Consider the following 25,674-nt stretch of genomic DNA (forward strand, 5'->3'; position numbering starts at 1 on the left):
TGGGGCGGGGAGAGCGGGGCCAGGCCGGGCGGGGCCGGCGCACGCCCGCCGCTCTCGGGGCCCGGCGGCCGGCGGAGGCGGCATGGCTCCCGGCGTGGAGCTGGGTTTCGCGGCGGCGGCGGAGGGCCCGGGCGCTGCCTGGCGGCTGCGCAGCACCTACTTCCCCAGCAAGGTCGGGGGCCGGCCGGCGTGGCTGGGCGAGGCCGGGCTGCCGGGCCCCGCCGCTCTGCGCTGCGGCCGCTGCCAGCAGCCCTGCGCCTTCCTGCTCCAGCTGTACGCGCCGCTGCCCGGCCGCCCCGACGCCTTCCACCGCAGCCTCTTCGTGTTCGCCTGCCGCAGCCCCGCCTGCTACCGCCCGCCCGGCCCGCGCGGGCCCTTCCGCGGTGAGGCGCGGCACGGGGGGAGGGACGGGCCGAGGGCCGCCGCCCCGCTGACCGGCGCGTCTCTCCCGCAGTGTTCCGGAGCCAGCTGCCGCGGCGGAACGACACGTACCCCGAGGAGCCGCCCCCCGAGGAGCCGCCCCCGGGCCCGGCCCCCGCGCCCCCGCGGCGGCTGGGCAGCGGCGCCGCGCTCTGCCGCGTCTGCGGCTGCCTGGGGCCGCGCTGCTGCGGGCGCTGCCGCCGCGCCGCCTACTGTGGGCCCGAGCACCAGGCGCTGGACTGGCGGCGCGGGCACCGCCGCTCCTGCGACCAGCACGCCGCCGGAGGTGGGTCCGCGGCCATCGGGGGCCTCTGGAACGGGCGATCCCGGCACGCGTGCCAGCCTGTGGTTAATGCTGCGCCGAGCTGCCGAGCCGCAGCTTTTGAGTCCTTAAATGCTGCTGCTAGCACTGTTTGGTCTGCCCTCTGCGCCACTTGGATTTACAGAGGTTCAAAGCATCAGGACTCCTGTTGCAGTTTTCCACTGTCCTTAACATAACAGTGTTTCTTACCTTCAGGTCAGGTCTAGCAGTGATGTAAATCTAGCTTGCTCATGCAGTGTTTCTGCTATGTAGTTTGATGTGTAGCTTTTGGGGAGAAGGGCGTGAAATACAAGATGACGTTGTGAAGTGGTATCTCTTCTGTTTTCTAGATGACTCGGCAGATGCAATTCCAGAGCATAATGAATTCCTTTTTCCAGAATATGAAATTTTGATAGAACCTGAGGAACCAGAATTTCCTGCTGACAGCACTGATGATGAACAAGAAGCTGAAGATACATCAAAGGACACAAAAGAACAAGAGGAACTTGGAGCTGCAGGCACTGCAGGTCAGAAATAAAGTGCTGCCTTGTAATTTTTCCCAGTTATGCCTGTTATCACATCTTTAAAATATCAAATACTGTGATTTTTAAGCGTTCCTTGTAAACTACCGGTGAAAAAAAAGCTACATGTGCAGTCATTTGCAATGCTAGTTTGTTGCAGACATCCCATAAGTTGCTTTTATGGGAGAGACCTGACACCTGCCGCCCCCCCCCCCCCCCCAGCTGTTGAAGCAGCTGTTGCTGCAGATAGCTTGGAGTTACACTGTGTCCCTTTCTGCTTCCAATAGGTAAGGAACAAATCAAGTGAGAAGGATAGGATTGAGCATCTGCTGCTGGATACTGTTGAAATCGGGAGATTGTTAGATTGTCTTGGCTTGACTTAGTTCAATTTGTCTTGATTGAAAAGAAAATTTCCTTCTCTGTGGTAGCAGAAAACTGGTTTGAGGATATTTTAACTGACTTTGAAGCAGTTGAAGTGCAGGCTCCTTCCTCCCTGCTCCCCCTAAATTCATGATGGATTTGCTGCAACCACACTGTCTTTGAGCACACCCAGGGTGTAGAGTTTGTGGTGGTGCCAGGGAATGATGCTGGATTTCCTGGTGCTCCCTTGCTGTGGTCCAAAGCTATCTCACAAGTGTTTAATGCCCCCAGTTGATGTGGTTGTTGTGGTTGTTGGAGTGTAACAGATACACTCTTCAGTGCTAAAAACTGAAGTCTGGCACATGCGCAGCACACGGGCCTTTTTCAAATGTCGTATCCTGAAAGTTCTGTAATCTCAGTGATCCTGCTGGGAGCCATGAACTTTGGTAGATTGACTCCTTCCCTTTCCAGTATTCCAGTACTGACATCTGTGTTTAAAATGCAGCTAAAACTAGTATATGGACCTGGGTGTGACCAAATCTTAACATGCCAGGAAAAGAAAAAAGATCTTAGATTTATGCCAGGAATGACTTATGAAGCAAAATAAATTTACACATGCTAATACTGTTTTTAATTTTTAGTATCTTGTATCAGCCTGTAAGTTTTACTGTTATTTTTTTCTTGCTTAGATGAAGCATTTCAGTCCTTAGATGAAAAGACATTGGAAGCAATGGCAAAACATGAGACTGAAGAAGAAAAGATCTTCCGAATGTTTAAAAACCAAACAGCTGCTGAACCAGAGCAGGTCAGAAATGGGATGGCCTTTGAACATAGCATCCTGCTGCACCTGCAGCATTTCAATGCCTTTTGTACCTAGTTCAAAATGGGGATGCCTCTTCATCCTCCACACACCTAACCCACACTCATCTTCCTTACATGCTGAACTTCATTCATGCTGAAGTAAGAGTTTAGGACCTGCTCATCCATCCTAAACAGCTGCTGGTCAGGATGAGGTGGCACAAGGGTGCTGAATCCCCCACAGTGTGGAAGAGCCACCATCCTGCAACGTGGTTCGAACCAAAGGACATGGGGAACCACTGCATTGTTCCCCAGCCTGTGGCCATGTTGGCTTTCCTTCCAGCAGAACAAAAACTGCAGAGAAGAGCTCTGTCACTGTCACTGGGGGGTGGCTTGGCTTTTTTTAAGGTTGAAAGATGGCTTTAGAATTTCTACTATTTAAAACAGAAATTTTCTCCCCATGCTATTTCTTATTACTGCAGAAGGCTAAAAAGCTACAATGTCAAACAAAACCATGGTCCCTGGTTTCATTTAGAGAAGACACAAGCCTAAATCCATCAAAGTGGTGAAGAAGAAATTCTCTCCATATTTTGCCTGGTAGCTGAGGGGTTAAGGTACACACTCAGAAAGTAGGAGACTTTGAGTCTATTCCCTTCTCTGCCTTAGGAATGTGCCTCACTCTCTGACCATCTGTGTACTGACTGATCTGTCCAAGTGTCCTTTTGCTGATAATGTGTGATTTGCTAGTAATTGAAAAACAAAGGATATGTCTGAAAATACCTTCTTGAACAATAGGATAGTCTGCTTGTATTTAGATGCAGATCTGCAGACAGAATGATCTGGATTGCATTCCTGACTCTGTGCAGGTCTGTGTGCTAATTATCCAGGTGCTTTTTCTCTGTCTCAAGACTGTAGCATACACAACCTTGGGTTTCTGGGCTTTCTGGGACCCTTGGTTAGGGAATTACAAATCACTGCAGATCACTGAAAAAATGTGGTATGAATACTTGCATGATTCACATAGTTAAGAAAAGTCATGTAAGCAACCTATCTTATTTAGAATGGTACATTTGCAAATATTTTGCCATGGTTATTACTTCAAAGAACTGACCTTTTTCTGCTCCATCTACAGCTTTGACTGTGTCACTAAACACCTATTTTATACCAAGATGAAACGATAGTCATGAGAACTTAAATTTCTGCTGTATTTCAGATAATTAGATACTGCAGAGGAGGAGAAGGTCCACTCTGGGTGTCAGGTGAAAACAGGCCTGAAGAAAAAGATATCCCAAATTGTGTATGTGGTGCCAAAAGGATATTTGAATTCCAGGTATGTAAGATCATTTAAAAATAACACAGGTAATGTGTTTCCAGCTCAAAATCTAACTGTATAGGGTGTTGTTTTGTAGTTTGAGCAAGAAGGTTGAAGTTGCAACGAACTAATTATGCTAAATGATTGTACAGAACCTTTATTTACTCTTATAAGTGCTTTTTCACTTTATTATGTGCATTATAAATAAAGTTTGGCTGGAAGCATTCAGCTGTGGAACTTTGAATGCTAGAGGTGTATGTATGGTGAATACACTTAATGTCAAGCAAAGGCAAAACATAGTTACTAATGGAATTTCAAACGGTGGGAGGCTCACAGATCAGGCAAATCTTACAAGGCCAAATAAAACTTACTTAGAATTCCAAATTTGTTTTATTTGAGCTATACATAGTAGCTTCAGCTGGGATGTTGATGTAAGAGAATATAAATTCTTACACCAAACGTAGGACTGTTTTTAAGGAGGAGAAGTGGGGAGAGGGGAGAAGTCTGTAATCTGCTTCTAAACCTCTTGGTTTGCCTTGAAGATTATGCCACAGCTCCTGAATCACCTTCAGGTTGACAGCCTTGGAGAGAGCATTGACTGGGGAACACTGGTGGTGTATACTTGTGCCGAGAGCTGCGGTGGGGGAAGTGAATACCTGGAAGAATTCATATGGAAACAAGACTATTCCATGGGCTGTACTTTGTGAAGTTGTGTCATCCAAATGGAATACTTCATTTGTTTCATTGCATCTCTGCACTATGCAAACAGGTAGCTTGAACTGAAGTCACTGATAACTGTGCATCTTGTAACAGTGATAAAACTGCTGTAACTAGACCTTGACAGCCTCCCTTGTGCTCCAGAGGAGCTTTTACTTCAACCTGGTGATGAAGCCAGATGAATTTGTTCAGAAAGCTTAATTTCAAATCTCATTTCTGGAAGTTTATTTAATAAAGATTAAAAACCTTTGGATTGGTGAAGTCAACTTTTGTTGGTAACGGAACTCCAAAAACTTCAAAAAGATTGTAGTCTGTCAGAATTTTCATTGGGCTACTCAAAAATTAACATTCGTTCAAAGAAAAGCAGACTACTGTAAACCCATTTGAGTGCTTATGTTGAAGAGCTGTACAGGAGACAGCTAAGACAAAGCTGCATAGCCTTTTGCTGTGGAATTTAAATCTGCTTCCCTTTCTCAACAGGTACACTAAACCTAACTTGAGAGTTTGTCATGTGCTCTGATTGAGTGGTTATCTGAGAGAAAATGCACAAAAATTAAGTGTTTTATCTGACTTTAAAACTATTAGCCCCATACAGAAGTAATTTAACTCCATTACCTGGTGCAGAGGCAGTTTAAACAAAGTCAGCCCTACCAGAACACAGTGCCTGTAGCAGCAGATTTTCAGCTGAATTGTGCTTTAAGTCTGCCATGGTTGGTGAGGTTTAAAAATAAGTGTCCTCTGTAGGGACTCTTCACCTGTATGACTGCCATATAGCTGAAGCAAAACAATAGTGAAACCATAAAGCTGAGCTTTACAGCTGCTTAACTACTCCTATGGCTACCGTGGTATTTGCAAAAAAGACTTTTGTGCATTTCCCTATGGAATTGACTTCAGTTACATATTCCCTTACCTGGCTCCAACCATTCATGGCTGCTTATCTGTGACTCTGGGGTTTTTGAAATCATTTAGATGTTGAAAGTACTCAAATAAGCAGGCAGAGAATGCTGTACCTCGAAGTGGTTTTGTTATCACAGAACAATTTCTAGCAGGGTAGTTTGAAGCTCTGGTCTGTGTTGTGAAGGAGCAAACTGTCTTAAGTCACTGTAGTACAGCTCAACTGATTTTGTTGAAAACTGTCCTGTGGTTTCTTAAGACTTCAAGATTTCTGAAGAGTTGAAGATTTTTGCACATAAGTTGGTAATAGTTAGGTCCTGCAAAAGCATGGACAGCCATACAGTTATAGCCAAGAGCTCTCAGGAACATGCATGAGCTCACAGCACAGAGTGGCACAGCACTGAAGGCAACACAGTGTTTTGAGTATATCATGCACAGCTACATTAATAAACAGCATCTTTCTGGTAAGATCCATGAAACCAGTAATTAAAACACCTGGAGAGACACTGGTGTAGAGAGAAGACTGAAGATTAAAGTCACTCAGGACTTGCAAATGGAGCAGTATCAAAGCCAGCCAAAACTTAATTTTGTCTGGAATGAAACACCAACTTAGTAATGAAACCATTGTTCACATTTGGGTTAGTTTCAGATAAAAGCTGTTTGAAATAATATGCAAGTCATAGAGAGGTTATCATTCCTGGAAATTTACTGAAGAAGAAAAAAAGTTTATTTTTAGCTCTGAGCCTATTAGGCTTCAAGCATCGTTCAGAAGGAAGATTATGTACATACTGACTCCAGTTGAAAGGGCTTTGACATTTTACAGGAACACTAATATAGTGAGGCTGTCACAGCTGGTAAAATACAAAGGTAGTAATTTAAAGAAATTCTAGAAGCTAAGCAGGGATCTGTTTCACTCAAGTGCAGCTATTTAAGACTTGCCTAAATCCCATCTGTTGAACATAAGGCAACACATACTCAAACACAAGCTGCTTTAACCAGTCATCTCTTTTGCTTTAACATATTGGAAATATTCAAGGTAGACATTGCCAAGGATGTGACTGCTGGTATGCAAGGCAGAGCACTGCTAAGATTCTCTCAAAACAACGTGTCAGTTACAGCAGTGCATCTGCTATTAAAAAATCTATCAAATAAAAAAAGTAATTCAATGTATTTCATTCCTACCAGCTGGGTAATTTTAAAATTTATTAAGACAGTTCCCATATTTGTATAAACAGGGTTTATTGTACATGTGGAGTTGAAGAAGAGAAGAAAGGTATATATTATATATATATGTACAGTGAGCCATTTTAATTAATAAATTTATTCTATCTTATTTAATACTGGAAAGAGGGAATGTGTCTGGCACCAAAGAAATTTAAATTGAAAAAATTTAAAAGCTTAAGTTCTGAAAATTATAAAAACCATGGTCTTATGGAAGGAACTTAAAACATATATACATGGCAATTAAAGTGGTTTATACACTGAGTGACACAGTTGCATTTGTCTTTAAACCAACTTACAGATTTTCTATTAATAGAACTGGCATTAAAACTATTTAAAAGCTAGAATATAAATAAAAGTTGGAGGGGCTGCTCCAGGAACAGCCCAGTAAAGCAACTCACAGTAACTCAGTAGACATATTCAAGAAAACAGTTCCCCTTGAGCATCAGGGAAGTAGGCACTAACTGGGAAATAGTCCAAGTCCTAGTGTTGCAGTTGCACTTGAAGTCTGTTTCTTGTTACTGCTGTGCCATACACAATACCTTTTAAAATATACCCCTGATTTCTCTGAAATGTGTTGAAACTGTTACGTTGTCTTTCTGAATCCCTTTAAAATAGGATAAATGTTTTCAAATGCTTCATAGATTTCTGCTCGTACTTTAGCACCTGGGAAAAGAGAAGGGATTAAATTAGTTTGTACCTTTTGCCAAATACTTAATTTTATCTTTTAGAATGTGTATTTGAATGCAACTCTATATAAAACCTATGTGTTTCCACAAATCTCTATTTCTACAATCCTTTTTAACTCATTTCATAGACAACTTACATTACCAGCCTTCTCTGTTTAATCTGACAACTGCTAGAACTTTCACTAGCATCTCTGTGACAACGCTAGGTTGCAAATGTAATTTTCATATACATGATTTCCACAGGAGACCCAACAACAAAGCACAGGCCTGTAGGATGTTTGTGCAGAACAGCCTAACTGGTGGAGCTTTTTTTGAGAGAGTATCAGGGGGAGGAAGGCCTGGCAATGGAGACCACTGCAGAGAAATGCATTTCCCCACACTGGAGGGACATGATCCTTTTTCTGTCTGTGGGTCTTGTTGGTTTCTTCTTCATAGTAAGACACAGCATGAGAAAAAATGGAGGGAGTAGGTTGAGCACCCAAGATTGAGGAGGTCCTAGAGCTCAGTTATCTCCCCTTCTTTGGCTGCTGTATCATAGAGCATTGCAGCAGCCTGCAACCAAGCTGCCAAAGAAAAGCTAGCTCAGTCACATGCTCAGCACAGAAACAGTCTTTCAGATTGTGCCAGAAATCCACCAGCATTCTTACAGCTTTTTGGGCACCTGCATACCTGACTAGTGTTTCATTATGGTTGTTCCTTTGATCTAACCAAATGTGCTGTTGCTTTGTGCATTCCCATCTGTTAAGGAACACAGTGCAGGTAGCTGTGTATGCAGTGGCAGTGCTGAGCTGCAGGTTGAGCTTTAGGTGAAGGACACCCAGGCAAAAGGCCTGAACTGCTGAATCTTTGCATAACAAAGCCTGGTGCTGAGCCCTCAAGAAAACCTGGTCTGACTGTGTGAGTGAGGTGTGTAGAGTCAAGCAGGACACCTGTTGGCTTTGCTGGAGCTGCCCATTGCAAACAGGCTTTGGTCCTGCTGCAGCTGGTGTGGCTCTGACTGCCAGAGTGGCTGTTAGGCTGCACAGGAAAGTTTCCTTAACATTGCCATCCCTGGAATACTCTATTAAATCTCCTTTCTCAGTACTGTCACCTCTAAAGGAAAAGTACCTGGCAGCTTACGTATCCCTGTCTGTTCTCTGTCATACAGTATAAATCTCACCTCTTGGAGTAAGATACTGTCTTCACTTACCAGTTAAAACCACTTTTCCAGAAACAAAAATAAGCAGAACGATTCTTGGCTTAATCATTCTGTAGATTAAGCCAGGAAACAATTCCGGCTCGTAGCTGTAAGAGAAGAGAGTGTGTTTAAATGTGCTTGCAGACCCATCTTCCACCCTATCTTCTGGGCCCAGTCTAGGACTGGGCAGAAGAGATGTAGACTTTCCTGAAACTTGGGGAGTGTAGCAGGGAACATAATTTTGACAGGTTCACATTGGGCAGCCTCAGTTACACCTGAGGCAGTGCAGAGATGGGAACAAAGATGCAGGTTTCCCTGTGGTGCAAGGGAATAATCTAAACAGATGTCACCTTCTAAGATAGTATGCAACAAGAATGAAACATAAGCATGCCTTTTTTTACCTGCTGAACTGCTGGTGTGTGAGTACCAATCCTTCCAGTCTGATGGGAAATTTCACATCACAGCTGCCCACCATATTCTGAATTTTAAAATCCAAAAATTTTGCAGGAAAACCTAGTTTCTGAACAACTCTTGCATACTTCCTTGCAGCCAGTCTGGATTGCTCCTCACTGAAGTGAGAAAAAGATATTCATATTACTGCCTCAGTTAAGTATTACTTCAAGCAAACAGCATTAAACCACAAATACCTAACTGAGGAAAAAAGTCTGTGTGAAGGGAGAGGGGAGTTCACATGCAAAACTTTTACATCCAAAATTAACAACTAGCACTGACTGGTTTTCATGCCAATTTTAGTAATAGGCTTCTGGACAGCATTAGTATTGCACTCACTGTTCATGAGACATAAAACTGTAAATTATAAATCCATACATTTTACATTTTTAAAATATTGACCGGAGTCCCTCTAATGGGACATTGTTACTTAAGTTTTCATCTTAGAACAACCTTGAATTACTATTGCTAGAAAATACGTATTTATATAAAAATCTGTCAACTGGCAAAATCTTCTGCTTGATTCAGCCCAGACATTCAAACATGGGTTTATTACAGCTGCACAGTCTTACCCACTGTTGCAGAATTCCATTTGCTTCAGGTTTGTAAACAGCTGAGAATCTGTTTGTTGCCAATGCAAAGTAAGACAACTTGAATTTCAAGTGTCACCAGGCAGAGAAAGTGGTTCCCTGTACAGATCTATTCATTCATCTCTGCTTATTAGTTTATTCCTTTTGGATTCCTACCAGACTTCTTCAGAGCAGAATTTCTCTCCTGCCCACCAGCTTATGTTTAGTTTTCAATTCTTGTGCTTCAATGGTCACATTAAGAACTACATGATCACTACATGATCAGACTACAGGAACCAGAGATTTGGAGCTCTCGTGTTGTGATGGATGAGGTTATTCAAATACAAAATCCTTCTGTCACCATCCTTACAGTTCAAGCAGTTCCAATGCATAGTTGCTGAATTTTTAAAATTATTAGAAAAAGCAGGTAACTGCAAAGCCAAAAAATGAATATCATAACCTCTGCAAACCAGTTTATCAGACTGAATGAAAGCACTTCAGAAATAGAACTACCATTTCCCCCTAAGTTAGGAAGTCCCTTCAATCATAAACAGGCATTTTCTGTAGAAATCTGTGTATAATCTGAGGTTACTGTGAAGCAAGATTAGTAGTACCCATATAGCTTTGATATGTATATATAAACAAGCATCATGGTACATGAGAAAAGACAGCCTGAGATAAGTTTCCTCATAATGCCTAAACATACCTTTTTGCTCCTGTGCACACCATTTTTCCAGAGCTGAATATCAGTGCAGTAGTACGTGGTTCTCTTATTCTCATAATAACAGCAGCAAAACGCTGAAGTGTGAGCATTGAGACTGTTAGTGACATACTGCTGTCATCATTACATTAAAACCAAACCTGCATCATCTAAGTTACACTGCAGTGCAAGGCAAACTAAGGTCAAACACACAGATCACTCAAAGTTTACTTGACACGCTCAAACCATAAGTACCTTCGAGCACACCCACTGAGAGGTACAGCCAGGCAGGAAGGGTATTTACCACTGCGTTCCTGTTCATCTCTCATTACTATACATTCAACATATAAATAACACATTTGCATCAGAGCAATAGAAACAATTTTAAAAATAAATTTTAAAAAATTCTTCCATATGTTGGAATTTTATCTCTTATAAAATTCCAACATGGAGGATGGAAGACTATCCAAAAAAAAATGGACAGTGTTACATTTCCAGCAAACAGAACAGCTGGAGATCAAAGTCCTGTGTAAACAGAAGTACCTCAGCTACCACTGTAGGACACAGCAGCCTGATTAGCTCTAGCTTTTTACTCTCATTAAACATTTTCAAATATTCTTAAGTTCCTTGAAGCAAGAGATAGTGGAAACAGAGGTGGGCACACACACACACACAGAAAAACCCCTTTTTGTTATATTTAACTTGGAACAGCTCACCCTGTAGTCCCAACAATTGTTCTGCTGACATAACCAAGGCGGTAGCGTGGGCTACCCAACAGTACATTTGTCAAAATATGACTTAAATAATATAGCCAAGCAACTGCTTTCTTTGATAGATGTATCTACTGACTAAATGTCAGGAGTGTGTTACATAACCCTTCTATCCCTCTGCCATGGAAAACAAGTGTTTCATATTGATTATTCTAGCCTACAAGTTTTACACAGCCATCTACCCCCTACATTAGGAGTTACCAAGGCATGCTCAAATTTTTGCTGTGCTAATATTTTACTGGCAATTATGTAACAGCATCACTGGTATAAACTTCCAGAAAAGTCATTTATCATATATGCCTGCATGTGTGCTTTAGCCTTTGAGAGCAGAGTTCAGGTCAACTGCAGCAAAATATTAAATGCTAAAACAAGAAAAACACACACACCCCAGGAAAACTGAAGCCTTCCAAGACAAGCCAATTCAACAATGCAACATCTAAACTTAATTAAGTGTCCAGCTACTGTTGTTGCAAAGACAACATTTTCAAGAGGAGCCACCCGAAAGAAACATGAAGCAACATTATTTTTTTTTTTTATTTAATGCTCCAGATCCTTTGCGGTTGTTCAGATTTCCCAAGCTAAAAAGACACCACTTATTTAGAACACTACTACTATTAAGAAGCAGCAGGCAACTTTGAAGTCAGTATGCAAAAAAATCAATTTAATTGATTTTGTTTTTATTCATTTTAATGTTCCACCAAACTCAGCCATCAGAAACAATGAGATGGCAGAAGTACTGGAGAACATGAGAGAACAGAGGGAAGCGAGGCTATGAAAGAAATAAGCGAATGCCCTGTGACCGTAAGAATTCGAGGGGCAGCTAGGTGGAGGAAACCACAGCTCTAGCAGGAGACCAAGATTTTAATTCTTTCCTTTCTCCTTGCTGGGAGATACGGAACAAGATTTCATCATCAGATGTTTCACAGTAATAAGCAAAAAGAGCTCACTGAACACTACAAACAAATATGCCCATATGAACAGCAGCAGAGGCCACCTCTACCACAAAAAGCTTAGCCAGTACACTACACTGTTGGTTACTTTTTTTCTAAACCTAACAACTTACAACCTGGTGCACATCACAGCTACCTCAGCATAAAAATGCTTTTTACTAATTTGAACATCCTAAGTTAATTAAAATTCCCTTTTAACTACAGTATAAAACTGCATACATAGCAGGTAGGTTTTTCAGTCTATTGCAGCAGCCTGCAGCCACAACCTGTGCCTTTAATTCATCTGTTATAGGATGAACTCTTAATACATTTCTCTTACCTTGGGATTATACTCAGCATTTCGGGCACGAAGTGCAATAGTTTTTAGATCAAGTTTGCAACCAAGATTCACTGTGGACACAATATTCCTAAAGATAGATCAGAGAAATATATTTTAAAAAATGAGGAATTCATGCATCTTCTTCATTTTTAATCAAGCCTAATCAATTTTATTTTTTATTATTATTTTGTTTCTCCAATCAAGTTTGAATGGCATCTTTCCTACTAACAGGAGCACTGAGCAATGTTTTGGCTCAGGAACCTCTTTTGTAGGGCAGAAGCTCCTAAGGCATAATTGCTGATTCCTCCTTATCTGTCAGCTATTATGAGAAGCATCCCATGAGAAGAATCTCTATTTCAGTTTGGCAGGAAAAATTACTGATGCTGAGAGTCCTCACCATAATCACAAAAGCTGCTAGAAACAGGAGAAAATGAGATAGTACCATCTGAAATTTTCCTTGCTATGCCCTTCAAGGAGGAGGGTGCAAAACTAAGTGGGAATGACCCAGGAGGTAAATGCATTGCCACGTGATGGAATAGCAGGTCTGCAGAAAGTTTTTAAAAGTTACTAGATAAAAGATTTCATTTTCTGGGAAAAACCTGAAATATAATGGTCCTCAATGAGGGAAAAAAAAAAGTAAGAAAAATACGAGAAACTACTCTTTTAATTCTTGGTATCATCCATTTCTCGTCGTCCCTTCCATGAATTTCTGAAGTAGTCTCTTTAAAACTGAAGTTCACTGCAAATACTTCCATACCTGAACTTAGAACTAGTTCTGGGAATTTCTACCTTCTCACAAACTCACTGTTAGCCATGCACTGGAAAAGGAAACATCTTGAACTCCTGAAGTGCAAGAAGTTAAAAATTACAGTGGTGTTAAATGAAGACATATATAACCTGCCATTGGTATGCTCCAAAGATGGACCACTGACAAATCACTAAGAAACTGTTTATATTACTAAGTGGTTTAGTAATGAAGCTAAGCTAAAAATAAAAGTAAAAATTACTCATATTGCTACAGGAGGCTCATAAGTTCTCAGGACCTCCCTTCCCACCAAAATGCAGTACCTAATTCCCGATGTGACTTTGGTCCTAAGTCTTTAAAAGCCTGTCTGAGAGAAGACATGATGCACTAACACATGGGGCACTCACTGTAGTTGTGGCACTATGCCAGAGCTCTCTGATGCTGGTGTTGCAGGAGTTATGGGAGTCATTGGAGTCATTGGAGAGGAGTACAGAGGTGTGGTTCCTGGTAAAGGGGCTGTGGTAAGAGTCTGTGAATGGAAGAGCTGGGGGGTTTGACCAGATGTTCCCTGTGTCGCTTGCTGTGACGTGGATTGCTGTGCTGCTTGCTGCTGCTGCTGCTGCCGCTGCTGTTCCTCCAATATGGACAGACTGTTGGTGCTCTGGACAGGCTGCGGTGTCAGTCCTGTGCCATATGGCATCATCGGGCTGAAAATTGGAATTCCTGGAGTCATTGCACCCTGCAGAAGAAAACAAGACACAAAAGCCACAGATCCATTACTCCATTTTGTTTTTAAGAGACAAAGTTTTCAGGAGGAGTCAAAAATAAATCTATGTTAGCCAAGTTGCTCATATCAAACCTGAAGCATATAGTAGTAAATCATTAAAATTAGAAAATCCTCAGAAATGCAGCTGTTCTACAGAATAAAGTACTACCCAAAGGAATCTAGGGAACATGATGTGCTTCTCACACTACCTTGCAAGTGTGTCTCAACTTTGACCCACAATTTAACTTGAAACTGCCTGAACACCAACTGTGCTCACTGTACCCACTGCACTCATAGCCCAGCAATAATCCATTATGTACATAGTTTAAGCAGCAACCACCTAAATTAAATTAAATCTTTCCAACTTGTCAGTCATGTTTCCACTTAAGAGGAACCCCATTAAGAAATCCCACATATATTCTTACAGTCAGTGTATAAAAAACCATGTGTTTCTTATACTTCTGAATATAGACATCAATGGTTTCAAAATTCTGCTTTATACTAGTATTATTCGATACCTAGTAGAATTTTTCAGATCTGTTAACAAAAAAAAAATTGTGAAGGTAGATATAAGAAAGAGAAAGCACTTTCATAAAGGAAATTCAGATCACAGTTACATTTTAAATAATTCGTTTTTACCTGAGGGGAGGCTAAGCCTTGAGCGTAGGGTGGCAAACTGTTGTTCTGATCCATGATTCCAGTTATTTCTTTGGTGAGGCCAGAAGTATTTCCTTCAATTAATTTAAATAAAATTCAAATCCTAGAGGTTTTTTAACCGTTTAAAACATTCCAGCGAAGTAGCTTTTAAAGCCAAGCTGAAAGTATTAGGAAAACATCAGCTTCAGAGAAATATGGATCTACAACACTGTCCTGAGCCTGGAAAAAAAAAGTAATATCTTGAGAATAATATCTAAACACAAACCCAAAAGCAAATCTATCAGCTGCTGACTCAGATAAGAGACACCCACGTACAAATACATATAAGAACATTCACGCGCACGCACACACACATGCACAATCCATAAAAATAACCTTTTTCAGGCACACTCCATAGAAACTTTGCAGTATGATTCTGCTGAAGTCCCTGGCAGGTCACTTGACTCACACGAGCAGGCCTCTATCTAACCAAACCTTCCTGCACTAACAGCTCAAGCTGTTGATGCTCATTCTACTCCAAGCTTCGCTTCAGCTGCAAAAGCACTGATTTTTTTAGAATTTAATTCCCTTGGCTACTAATTGACATTGCTTGTAGTCTCTTCCTGGCTATTTTAAGGCTTGTGCTTTCAAAAATGACTTTTTTTCTTCTATGAGAAGAGCATCACAGCTCAAATCACAGCTAGGAAAACCTCTTCCATCCAATTCCATAAAACAAAGCACTGACAGATTTCAAACTGTAATGACATACATTTTGTGAGGAAAAAAGAAATATGTGAAAACAAATTTCAAGTACGCAAGTGAGACATACAATGGTTTTCTTTCATTTCTAACTACACTTCTGTTGCTCTGTTATGGAAATAAACAGAAGTGGATGATTTAAATTTTATTATACCAATTATATAAAATATTATCCCATTAATTTTTAAGTTTTTTAACTATTGCTAAGAGATACTCAAGGTCATCAAATACATCAGGCCAGACGTAGGCCACCTCAAAATGCAAAGACAGCCTATGCAGCCTCTCTTTTTTTTAAGATATGAGAACTCAGAACTACATTAATATTTACACTGCAGCTAGAAAGGTCTGCTTTTTTCCACCCATGACCTTAAGATATCACCAAAGGTATCAAGAAGACCACCCAGGTTTTACAACGTGGGAACATTAGAGGCCTAAATATTATCCTGGAAGAAACAAACTCAACTCCTCGACAGCCCAGCTATTTAGTAAAAAGGCTGGATACCAGGCATACAAAAACCTGCACCCAGGGCACGGTCTACGCAGAAGTCCCTCCTCTACCCACTAAAGGCGGCTTGCTCGGATCTCCACTACAAACGTCGGGCGACGTTTCGGTCGAGGGAACAGAGTCCAGAAGCCGCAGACAGCCCGGAGGAGGCCCCGACCCACCCCCGGGGGCCCTTTCGGGCTCGCCACCAGCCACGCAGCAGCGCTCGGCGTGCGGCCACAGCCTGCCCGCGCCCCAGCCCTCCTCGCTCCCCACCCGACCCGGCCCCGGCCCCGGCCCCGCCGCTGCCCGCGCCCATCCCGCGGCCGGCGCCTCGGCCGCCTCCCGCTCCCGAGCCGCGCCGGGGAGAGAAAGGCGGCCGCCGCCTCCGCGCCGCGGGAGCCCCTCCGCTTCCCCCGGCCGCGGCTCAGGCCGCCCCGGAGGTGCGGAGCGAGCCCGGCCCGCGCATCGTCCCCGCCCTCCAGGCCCGGCCTGCCCCACACCATCGCGCCCCACCAGCCCGGCCGCGGGCAGGGGCGAGCGGCGGGCACTCGGTACCGGGCGGGCACTCGGTACCTGCGGCTCGCTCCGCTCCCGCCGCGCTCAGCGCCCGGCCGCGCCCCGCCCCCGCTCCCGCTCCACCGGCGCGCCCGGCGCGTCACTTCCCGCCGCCGGCGGGACAAGACTTCGCAGGGAGGAACCGTCGGAAATTATCGAGGGCGAGGGCAGGAGAGGCACCTGGAGAGGCGTAACCACGGGCGCCAGCACAGGCTGGGCCAGCCGGCGGGGAAGCAGCTCTGTGGGGAAGGGCCTGGGGCTCCTGGTGCAAACAGGCTGTCCCCGAGACAGCAGTGCCGTGTGGCCAAGAAGGCCAGTGCTGTCCTGGGGTGCATTAGGAAGAGCATTGCCAGCAGGTCGATCCTGCCCCTCTACTCAGCCCTGGAGAGGCTGCGTCTGGAGTGCTGTGTCCTGTTCTGGGCTCCTCAGGGCAGGAGAGACATGGAGCTCCTGGAGCAGATGCAGCAGAGGACTACGGAGATGATAAAGGATTGGAGCATCCACTTATGAAGAAAGGCGGAGGAACCTGGACCTGTTCAGCCTTGAGAAGACACGACTGAGAGGGGACCTCATAAATGTGAATAAATATTTAAAGGGTGGGTGTGAAGAGGATTCATCTGGGCCCATCTTGGTGGTGCCAAGCAATAGGACGAGAGGCAATGGGCAGATACCGATGCACAGGAAGTTCCACCTGCATATGAAGAAGAACTTCTTCACTGTGCAGGTGACCAAGCACTGGAGCAGATTGTCCTGAGAGGTTGTGGAATCTCCCTCACTGGAGATGTTCAAGAACCATCTGGACACAACCGTATGTCAGGTGCTTGAGCAAAAAAGGTTGCTCCAGATGACCCCTTGTGGTCCCTTCCAAATTCTGTGGATCTGTGGGGGTCCCTGGCAGTGCACCAGGCCCTCACAGGAGCTATGGTTCCTCACACTGGAGCTGTACAGAGTTCCACACTGCTGTGCAGCCACCTGCGGGTCTTGCTGCTGTGTCTGCACAGTGCCCATGGAGACTGCAGCCACCACAGCTGTGCTTCCTGAGCAGGGCAACACACTTTTCCTCAGGAGCACCATGTGTCCCCTGCATCTCACTGTCCCCGCCCTGTCCTTCTCCCCTAGTACCTCTTCGAGCTTCTATCCCAGCCCTTCCCACTTGTTTCCAGTTGCGCCATGGTGCCTGGCACCACAACCCATGGCCCACCTCGAGGACCTGGTGAGACCCCATCTAGAGTCCTGTGTCCAGCTCAAGAAAGACCTGGACCTGTTGGAGCAAGTCAAGAGGAGGGCCACCAAGATGCTTAGAGGGATGAAGCACAGGGAAAGGCTGAGATAATTTTGATTATTCAGCCTGGGTAAGAGAAGGCTTCAGGGTGACCTACTACAAAGGTGGAGAGGAACTTTTCACAAGAGCATGTAGGACAGGGGGGAATGGCCTCAAACTGAAAGAGAGAGAGTTTAGATTACATATTAGGAGGCAGTTCTTTGCTGTGAGGGTGGTGCAGTACTGGCATAGGTTGCCCAGGAAAGTTGTGGGTGCCCCATCCCTGGAAGTGTTCAAGCAGGATGGATCTTTGAGCGGCTTGGTCTAGTGAAAGGTGTCCCTGCCCATGACAGGATAGATGATCTTTGACGTCCTTTCCAACTCCAGCCATCTGATGATTCTGATTCCCACTCTCTTCACGGTGGTTCCAAAGGCGCTCTCCCTACAGAACAGGAGCCACGCTGCTGCCCACCCGCCCAATCACGACTGGTGCTCCCGACCAGCCTGCGTGTTTCCAGGAGCGGGCACGGCTCTCGTCCAAGCGCTGCCGGCCCAGACACACACCGCGCCGCAGGCGGCACGGGCCGGGCTCCGCTCCGCAGCGGCGCCGCCGCCCTCCGGCCGGCAGAGCACCGAGAGGAGGCGGCGCTGCGCGCCCCGCCCAGGGCGGCTCCGCTTCCGCCTCCGGTGCCGCCATTTCGCCGTGAGACAGCAGCGATCGGCGGCCGCGATGCTGCCCACCGCGGGACGCGGGCTCTCCCGGCCCGAGGCGGGCTACGGGCTGGAGGCGCCCGTGCAGCACCACCGCTTCTCGCCGTACACCTTCAACGGAGGGTGAGCGGCGCGGGAGGCGGCGGGCGGGACGGGCACGCTCCCGGGCATGGGCCCAGCGGAGAGCCGCGCCGGGTTGGCGCTGCCTCGCCTTACTCCCGCTTCTCCTCGGTGCCCAGTGCGGGTTTACCTCCCCCCACGGTCTCCTCCTCGTAGGGAGAGGGCGGCAGCACAAGGAGGAGCTAGGCTTGGGCTTGCCTTGAGGCCTTGCAGCCTTTCGGGGTGTTCTTGCCTGTCCGTGTGGCTTTTGGAACGCTCGGGCTCCCTAAACTTCGACTGGTCTTAAAGTACGCATCTTTTGTTCCCCGCAGGGTTGTTTCTTTATAGTGGCTTAGGAAAGCCAGGTAATGGTCCTGTTACGGAATCCTGTAACAGAGTTGTTAGGGCTGGATGGGTGCTCTGGAGATCATCCAGTCCAACTCCCCTGATAAGGCAGGGTCACCTCGAGCAGGTGACACCAGAACGTGTCCGGGTGGGTTTTGAATGTCTTCAGAGAGGGAGACTGCACGACTTCCCTGGGCAGCCTATTCCAATGGTCTGCCACCCTCAACGTTAAGAAGTTCTTTCTGATGTTGAGGTGGAATTTCTTGTGTTTTAGTTTATGGCCTTTGCTTTTTACCATGCTGCTGGTAAACGTGTTACTGGGTTGAATGCTACGTTGCTGTAAACTGTTAAAGGCAAGTGATGTTTTAACACTGTTTTAACACACCTGAGTTGGTGGCATGATCTGGCCAGGTAAGCTTTTTTTCTTATAATGACTACTGCTTTTTAAATTAAGTAATTTGTTACTTAATGGTAGTACACCTGTGGTGATCACAGTACTGGTTGTTGGCAAGTAATAACACCAGATTTTAAAAGTGACGTTTATTTAAGTGTAGTGATACAGTTGCTCAGTACTTTGCTTGTTTTAGAAGGATTTTTGTTTGTTTTATCAGGCATATAAAATACCTCATCCATTTGGTCTGGTTCTTGCCTGGTGTAGAGTCTCTGTTTTACCAAGTTGCCTTACAATTTAAATCAGAGTAGAGGGCCACATGTATATATTTTCTTCAGTCTGTCTAGTGTCTTCTTCTTTTTGGCTTGAGTAGGGATGTGCATAGTGGGAAACATAGCAAGGAGAATAAGATACTTGACAGAACATGAGTCTGGGTGTAGAATTACTATCTAGCTTGTTTCTGTGTTACTTGAGAAGATGCTTGTGCTGAAGGCCATGATTTACCCGTACTCTTTTTTTAAGGACTGTGCTGGCGATTGCTGGAGAAGACTTTTGTATCGTTGCCTCTGACACGCGTCTGAGTGAAGGCTATTCAATTCACTCCCGGGACAGCCCAAAATGCTACAAGCTGTAAGTCCAGATCTGCAAGGATTGAAAAAGACGAAAAATCTTTTGTTTTGCTGACCATATCATCTGCCTCTTGCTTTAAGCAGAATTCTTAGAAGAAAAAGCACAGTAACACCGTAGATTTTGGAGTTGTGGTGACCTTTGCTGTAATGCAAGATGTGATGTGATGTTGTAAATATAGCCAGATTTCTTGTTTCATGCTTTTGAAGCTAAGTGAGAACAGAACATTTTTCGCATGAAACAAACTTAAACATGGAGTTTTTTGGCTGGATAATCAGAAGAATTCCTAACTTAACTATAGCAAAACTTAATTATATGGTAACTCATTCTACTTCATCAGGAGATCTGGTGGTGGTATGTAAGTGTGCCCACTGCTGCCAGTTGTACTGTATCTCTCTACCTGGCACTTAGAGAGGTGTTTGTTTTAGGGGAGGTAAACCTATTAGTAGTTCCAGAATTGAACTTTCTAGTCTCATTTTATGCTTAGTTTGACTCACCTGGGTAGCATCTTCTTGGTTTACAGCTACACGTTATTTATGTTCATTTTACTGCAGCAGGTGCTTGCCTTGTAGGCTGTCATCAACTACATAAATATTTTTTTTTTTTGTGTGGGTTATTGTTTATTTTTCTAGATTGATGACATGAAGTCAAAATAACTTGGCTTCTCCTGGCTAACTTGTTATTACTACATATTTGATTCTCTGATACTGTCCAGATGGAGATTAGTCTGGTACAGTATACATATTGCTCACAATGGCTTTATGTAATTCTAGTGACAGGCTGAGAGAAGATTTTGTTTTAAGATATTTTCTGAATGACTGCTTTGGGTAGGTCACTGTGTATTAATATTTCTAGACTCTTTTCTGTTTCCTACAATTAAAATTTCAAGTGTGTGTTCCCATGGTTAGTGTTCATAAAACATTTCAAAACTGAGCAGAGAGCTAAGCTTCTGTAGTGCATCTGCAGCCAGGTAACTTCTGTTTGTGCTGTGAGAAGCCACCAAAACCATAAATGTCATGCAACCATTGTACAAGCTTAATGCAGCCCTCTGGTCTGATGGAGTAAAAATTGGACTGAGTGATAGGATCTGTGGCTCCCCAGTGTATAACAGATCTTCTAGTAAGACTGAATTGCTACAGCTGGAGTCAGGAGTGCATAAAGAAATGAAGAATTTCTTTTTGTCAGTCCTGCTGAGAGCTGAAGAAGGAAGTAGTTGAAGAAAGACATCTGCGTGGTCCTGCATTTATTGAGTCCTCTTCAAGATGTAGGTTGCAGGTGCCTTTTATACACCACAGATCTGTTACTACATTTTAGACAACTGTTTTTGACAGCACTAGAAAAACTGAAAATACATTTGGTGTTTTCATAATAAGCTGCTGTATCAGAAATTGCTGTAGTTCATGCTAAGCCTAATATTGCAACAAAATTTTACGTTTTTCAGAACAGAACGAACTGTCATTGGATGCACTGGTTTCCATGGAGACTGCCTTACACTTACTAAAATTATTGAAGCCAGATTAAAGGTAACTACGAATGCTACTGTATTTAGAAACTTAGATTCTTAATATTATACTTGAGACCAATACTATAATACGTTTTATATAAAACTTTTCTGCTGTTTTTTCCTAAGTGTTTGTATCATAACTGTTTTGCTAGTGAAAGATCTGGCAGGGAAAATTGGTGCTGTGTTCTTATTAAGTGTGACACCACAAATTTATAGAATGGAAGAGCTGGAAAGGATATTGTAAATGAGGCAACACCTATTAATTACAAAAATTTGAAGATATGTTAATCTTTGGCTTGTAAAGAGGCTTTACCTTTTAGACCAGCGTGTTTTCAGTAATTGTGCTGGTTAATAATTTTGCTTAGTGTCAGATTCTTCTGTAGCAAGCTTACAGGAAATGTAATTCTGGTTGAATGTCAGCTTTAGTGTTTGACTTTCTTCTTGGATGTGCTCTACCACTGGCAGATGTACAAGCATTCCAACAACAAGACCATGACTACAGGGGCTATTGCAGCAATGCTGTCTACTATCCTGTACTCCCGACGTTTCTTTCCCTACTACGTTTACAATATAATTGGTGGACTTGATGAAGAAGGTAAGACTTCAGAAAAAGAAAAAGGAAAAAGAGAGACTGCATTTCTGTGGGTGGATAGCTATTCCTTTACATCTCAGGTGTACTGATTGAATAACAAAGTTTGTGTTGCTATTCCTAACATCTGCCTTTAGGCATTATGGTACTTAGATTGAATACATACTGTGTATCTGTCTTGTTTCCTAGTTTTTGTTATTCACTTGATTTTTTATTTCTGAAGGTCTGAAAGTCTAAAAGCTATGTTATAATTATTTTATTACAAATAAAATCTCTAAAGTGAAATAATTCATACTTTGGACTGGAAAATTTTACAACTGTTTTGCTGGATTTTTTAATTACATCTTTAAAGTAGATGTCACCAGTAAAATTGTATGCTTCACTCAGACCTGTGAGTGTGGTAAAGAATATTTACTATGAAGACTTACTTCAGAGACAGGTTTCTGCAAAGTTATTTCTAAATGTTAACTAATCTCTAATGAAAATAATGACTTCTACACAGAAGCTGCAGTTTAATGTACAGCCCTTCCAAAACTTACTGGGTTCCTGCCCAGTGATTTGGTTGAGTTGCTGAAATACTGTGTTGTATGGCTTTGTGAAGGAGCTCAGAGGTGGTCCTGTTTGGATAATTTTAGCCATTCCTTGCAGTTTGTTTTTACCAGTAAGTTACACTGCTTTCACAGTCTTGCTAAGACATGTCTCTGAGTTGTGGGATCTGGCAGGGGATTAGTCTGCCCTGCATAATGGTAAATGTCAGATTATAAGGGTGCTGTAGTAGCTGATAAGAATCAGGGTGTAGGTTTGCTCGCATGGACTAAATTAGGGTCCAGCAAGATTGATTGTTGATATGGCTGGCTTTCTCAGAGCTGTTCAGCTCCTGTGCTCTGCTGCCAAGGGCACTGGCCATTTAATTGAATTGGATGCAGCCTGTCTGAACAGAAAGGCTGTGCTTGGCCAGCTGCTGCATTCTGACTGGCATGTCCTAGTCAAACCCTGATGCTTCAGAGCTACAGTGTCTGTACCTCTGGTGTTGGTGCAAGCCAGTAAGCTTTGCACCACCTGGTCTGGCTTCAGAGGGAAGTGTGCAAGAGACCAGAGCATCATCCATGGTTCTGGGAGCTCAATGCAGAGGCATCCAGGCATGCTTTCTGGAGGTAATTCAAGAAACGTATCATTCAGGAACGATGTCTGAGCTGCTTGTTTGTGTTTGCCTTGAACCCCTGTGGCTGTTTGTGCAGCACTACACTCTAGTTAATTTTTCTGCTTTGATTACTCTGATCAGCATTTTTTCTGTGGTAAGTACTGTAGGAAACATCTGTTGAAGCATGGTTGTGGCTTAAATAAAGACAATAACTTTGGATATTGTACCAGGCTGCAGCCATAGTGAATCTTCTGTAAAAAGCATCATCTGAACATACTCAGTGTTTGGAAAAGGTTTACTGGAATCTGAAGTGTTCCAGATAACTGCTTATCCAGAGAGATGGTTTTGTTGAAGATGCTTGTCAGTATTGGGTAGCTTTCTGAATTGTGATTAAATACTAATTCTTTTTTTTTTTTTTTTTTTTTTCAGGGAAAGGAGCAGTTTATAGCTTTGATCCAGTGGGCTCCTATGAGAGAGAGAGTTTCAAAGCAGGTGGATCAGCAAGTGCAATGTTGCAGCCTTTGCTGGATAACCAGGTTATTGTTGGCTTTTGTTTTGGTTTGGTTTTTTCCTTATCTCAGTAAAGACTTCTGACATTCAATTGTGACATAGCTTTACTTCTGGAGAATATTACTTTTGAGAGACGTTTTAAATCTATTACCAAGGTAGGCTCTGGTAGTCCATACATTTATAAATTATGTGGCTTTACTTTCTCAGGGGAAATCAGTTTTGCTTTGACATCTGTTCAGGTTTTTAATACATTATTTGTATTTGCAGTGCCTGTTAGGAAGACAGAAATGTTTTAATTGGGGAGTTATGTTTATCCTAGAAGTTGTTTGGATGGGTTTTTTTTCTGGGTTTTGTGAGTTTTTTCTTGGCTGATAACATAAATGTGCCTGTTACTTAGTATGAAATAATACCAAATTAAGAAGATAGAATTAATACATACATTTTATCATTTAACATACCCTTGTTTAAGTCTTCAGTTTTATACCACTCAGATACCATTTTTTAGTAAGAGTGTTCTTTCATAAAACTGCTGAAAACTCATTCAGTTAAATCTGTCTGAAGTACTTGAAGAATATTTTCATATTTAGTTGAAGCTGTTAATAATGGAATGGGAGAAATACCAAAGCATATCTTACTCATTTTAAGTTTTTTTTATTGGTGCTGGTATTTAGTCACTTGAACCTGATGCCAACACAGCATTTGTGCTTAGAAAAGTGGTAAGCATTCTTGACTCTTACCAGATGAGAAAGGAATAGAATATTTCCTTGTTTTTCTTTTTTTTTTTCCTTAAACTGAAGGAAATATGTTCTGCAAAAACCAAGTTGTCATAAGTAATTTTTTACTGCTTATGGGTTTCAGGCAAAACATGGGACTCCCTTTACCTGTTCTGATGCTTGACACCTGTATTTATGAGCTAACTTAATGCTATTTGGTAGGACCAAGTATGCTCCAATACAGACTTAGTTTGGAAGTCTAGGTATCTCAGGGAATGTTTGCTTTTAAGAAATGTTCCTAACTGCAAGTGACCAGAGAAAAAAACACTCGTGCAGTTCTGGTACTGCCAACCTTGTGTGTAAGAGTTAGATGAGATCCAAATGTTCATTGTGATCTTGTCCATGATGAATGAGCAGGAGGAGCTATGCTGGCTGTATATTGGATCTGCTTCTAGGTAATTTTCTCAGAGATTGGTATTGGTAAAGCTCTTAACTGTAAACTATGTAGAGGAATGATTTTTCAGCTTTGGCGTTTTTAAAATAGATGGGCCTTTTCTTCTTTTAAATTAATCTAAATCTGTTTATTCTAGTGCAGAGACTGAATCAGTTTTCATAGATGGATAAAATACTTTTTCATCTTTTCTTAGATTGGCTTCAAGAACATGCAAAATGTGGAGCGTGTACCTCTGACCCTGGAAAAGGCTTTGCAGCTGGTTAAGGATGTCTTCATTTCTGCTGCCGAGAGAGATGTGTACACTGGGGATGCACTAAAGATTTGCATTGTCACAAAAGATGGAATTAAAGAGCAAACTATCCAGTTACGAAAAGACTAAATCAGTTCATGTGTAAGCAACTTATCTGTGATGTACAATTTACCTGTGTAATGAAGACATTTGTCCAATTAAATCTTTTTCAAGAAGTTCAGCTACTGTGGTGCTGAGTGTTTTCTGTCTTTGCTAGAAGTTGTTTTTTCTAGAAACCAGAGCAGTTCATGGTGAGGAAGCAGCTTAAAGTTACAAGGCAGTTTCCTTCATCATATCTTAATCTATCAATAAGGCTAATTCTAATGGAAGTATAATCCCCTTCTCACAATCCCTTATGCTGAACTATGGGGGAGTATTAAAATTTAGGCTCACAAACTATTCTGATAATTCTTTCAGTTCAGTCTTGATTTAGCGAGTAAAACATTTGCTCTGTTCATACTGCCTTCTCTACACTTCCATAGCTTGGCTTTCCTGACATTTGACTTGGTGTACGTATTTGCAAAGACTCTATTGGTCATCTGAAACCAGTATCACTATGTTAGAGGGAAGAATGTTAAATGGAGTCTTTCAAAGTTTAGTCCTGGACTCTGCATCTGGGCTCACCTCTGCATGTTTCTGTTTGGTTAATGCCCTGAATTTGAAGCATTGTCCCTTTGTGGCTACTGATGGAAAATAACTTCGAATGGAGATTCCTGAGTGCCTTTTAATGCCTGGGTCCTTTGTTAGGCCTACTGCTGCCTTTGATTCTTGGGAAATTGCATCAAGTGTAGTTTGTTTGATGTGCTGTATCACAGTCCTGGAAACTGGCTTCAGTATTGGGACCTTCAGAAAAACAGAGCTGCATCATCAAGGGCAAGATAGTTTTCTCTTGTCCAAGAGTCCTTTCTCAGTCTGTAGCTCTTT

The 25,674-nt window shown here is 43.1% G+C and overlaps 3 protein-coding genes across 5 annotated transcripts; 2 read left to right on the forward strand and 1 right to left on the reverse strand.

The window, feature by feature from the left end:
• The first annotated feature begins 26 nt into the window (after positions 1-26).
• PDCD2 (programmed cell death 2) lies at positions 27-4,678 on the forward strand. 3 transcript variants are annotated; one of them, XM_085576813.1, is made up of 6 exons: positions 27-383; positions 455-706; positions 1,072-1,248; positions 2,292-2,407; positions 3,614-3,730; positions 4,285-4,558. In XM_085576813.1, exons 1-6 carry the CDS (start codon positions 83-85, stop codon positions 4,417-4,419), a joined length of 1,098 nt encoding a protein of 365 aa, XP_085432939.1. In that variant the 5' UTR covers positions 27-82; the 3' UTR covers positions 4,420-4,558. The 3 variants fall into 3 exon arrangements, with proteins under 3 accessions (XP_085432939.1, XP_021382839.1, XP_021382838.1); XM_021527164.4 differs by having other exon boundaries at positions 29-383; positions 1,120-1,248; positions 4,255-4,678; XM_021527163.4 differs by having other exon boundaries at positions 33-383; positions 4,255-4,678.
• Positions 4,679-6,509: 1,831 nt separating this feature from the next.
• TBP (TATA-box binding protein) lies at positions 6,510-16,198 on the reverse strand. The gene is made up of 8 exons (XM_021527165.3): positions 16,135-16,198; positions 14,319-14,555; positions 13,321-13,652; positions 12,169-12,256; positions 10,136-10,227; positions 8,812-8,979; positions 8,423-8,517; positions 6,510-7,210 (listed from the first exon to the last, which is right to left on the reverse strand). The coding sequence occupies exons 2-8, from the start codon at positions 14,370-14,372 to the stop codon at positions 7,131-7,133; spliced, it is 909 nt and encodes a 302-aa protein (XP_021382840.1). The 5' UTR covers positions 14,373-14,555; positions 16,135-16,198; the 3' UTR covers positions 6,510-7,130.
• Positions 16,199-18,066: 1,868 nt separating this feature from the next.
• PSMB1 (proteasome 20S subunit beta 1) lies at positions 18,067-24,931 on the forward strand. The gene is made up of 6 exons (XM_021527204.4): positions 18,067-18,211; positions 19,446-19,553; positions 20,992-21,073; positions 21,520-21,649; positions 23,214-23,320; positions 24,655-24,931. The coding sequence occupies exons 1-6, from the start codon at positions 18,108-18,110 to the stop codon at positions 24,838-24,840; spliced, it is 717 nt and encodes a 238-aa protein (XP_021382879.1). The 5' UTR covers positions 18,067-18,107; the 3' UTR covers positions 24,841-24,931.
• The last annotated feature ends 743 nt before the right edge of the window (positions 24,932-25,674 follow it).

The sequence above is a fragment of the Lonchura striata genome, chromosome 3 (genome assembly GCF_050655825.1).
Source record: "Lonchura striata isolate lonStrDom1 chromosome 3, ASM5065582v1, whole genome shotgun sequence".
NCBI lineage: Eukaryota > Metazoa > Chordata > Aves > Passeriformes > Estrildidae > Lonchura > Lonchura striata.

Coding starts and splice junctions, on each gene's coding strand:
- PSMB1 (XM_021527204.4), top strand. CDS start 18,108: ATGCTGCCCACCGCGGGACGCGGGCTCTCCCGGCCCGAGGCGGGCTAC. Junction 18,212..19,445: donor CCGTACACCTTCAACGGAGG/GTGAGCGGCGCG, acceptor TCTTTTTTTAAG/GACTGTGCTGGCGATTGCTG. Junction 21,074..21,519: donor TTATTGAAGCCAGATTAAAG/GTAACTACGAAT, acceptor TACCACTGGCAG/ATGTACAAGCATTCCAACAA.
- TBP (XM_021527165.3), bottom strand. CDS start 14,372: ATGGATCAGAACAACAGTTTGCCACCCTACGCTCAAGGCTTAGCCTCC. Junction 13,653..14,318: donor AAGGCTTAGCCTCCCCTCAG/GTAAAAACGAAT, acceptor TTTCTTCTGCAG/GGTGCAATGACTCCAGGAAT. Junction 12,257..13,320: donor GGCATAGTGCCACAACTACA/GTGAGTGCCCCA, acceptor ATCTATCTTTAG/GAATATTGTGTCCACAGTGA.
- PDCD2 (XM_021527163.4), top strand. CDS start 83: ATGGCTCCCGGCGTGGAGCTGGGTTTCGCGGCGGCGGCGGAGGGCCCG. Junction 707..1,071: donor CGACCAGCACGCCGCCGGAG/GTGGGTCCGCGG, acceptor TCTGTTTTCTAG/ATGACTCGGCAGATGCAATT. Junction 3,731..4,254: donor AAAGGATATTTGAATTCCAG/GTATGTAAGATC, acceptor TTTGCCTTGAAG/ATTATGCCACAGCTCCTGAA.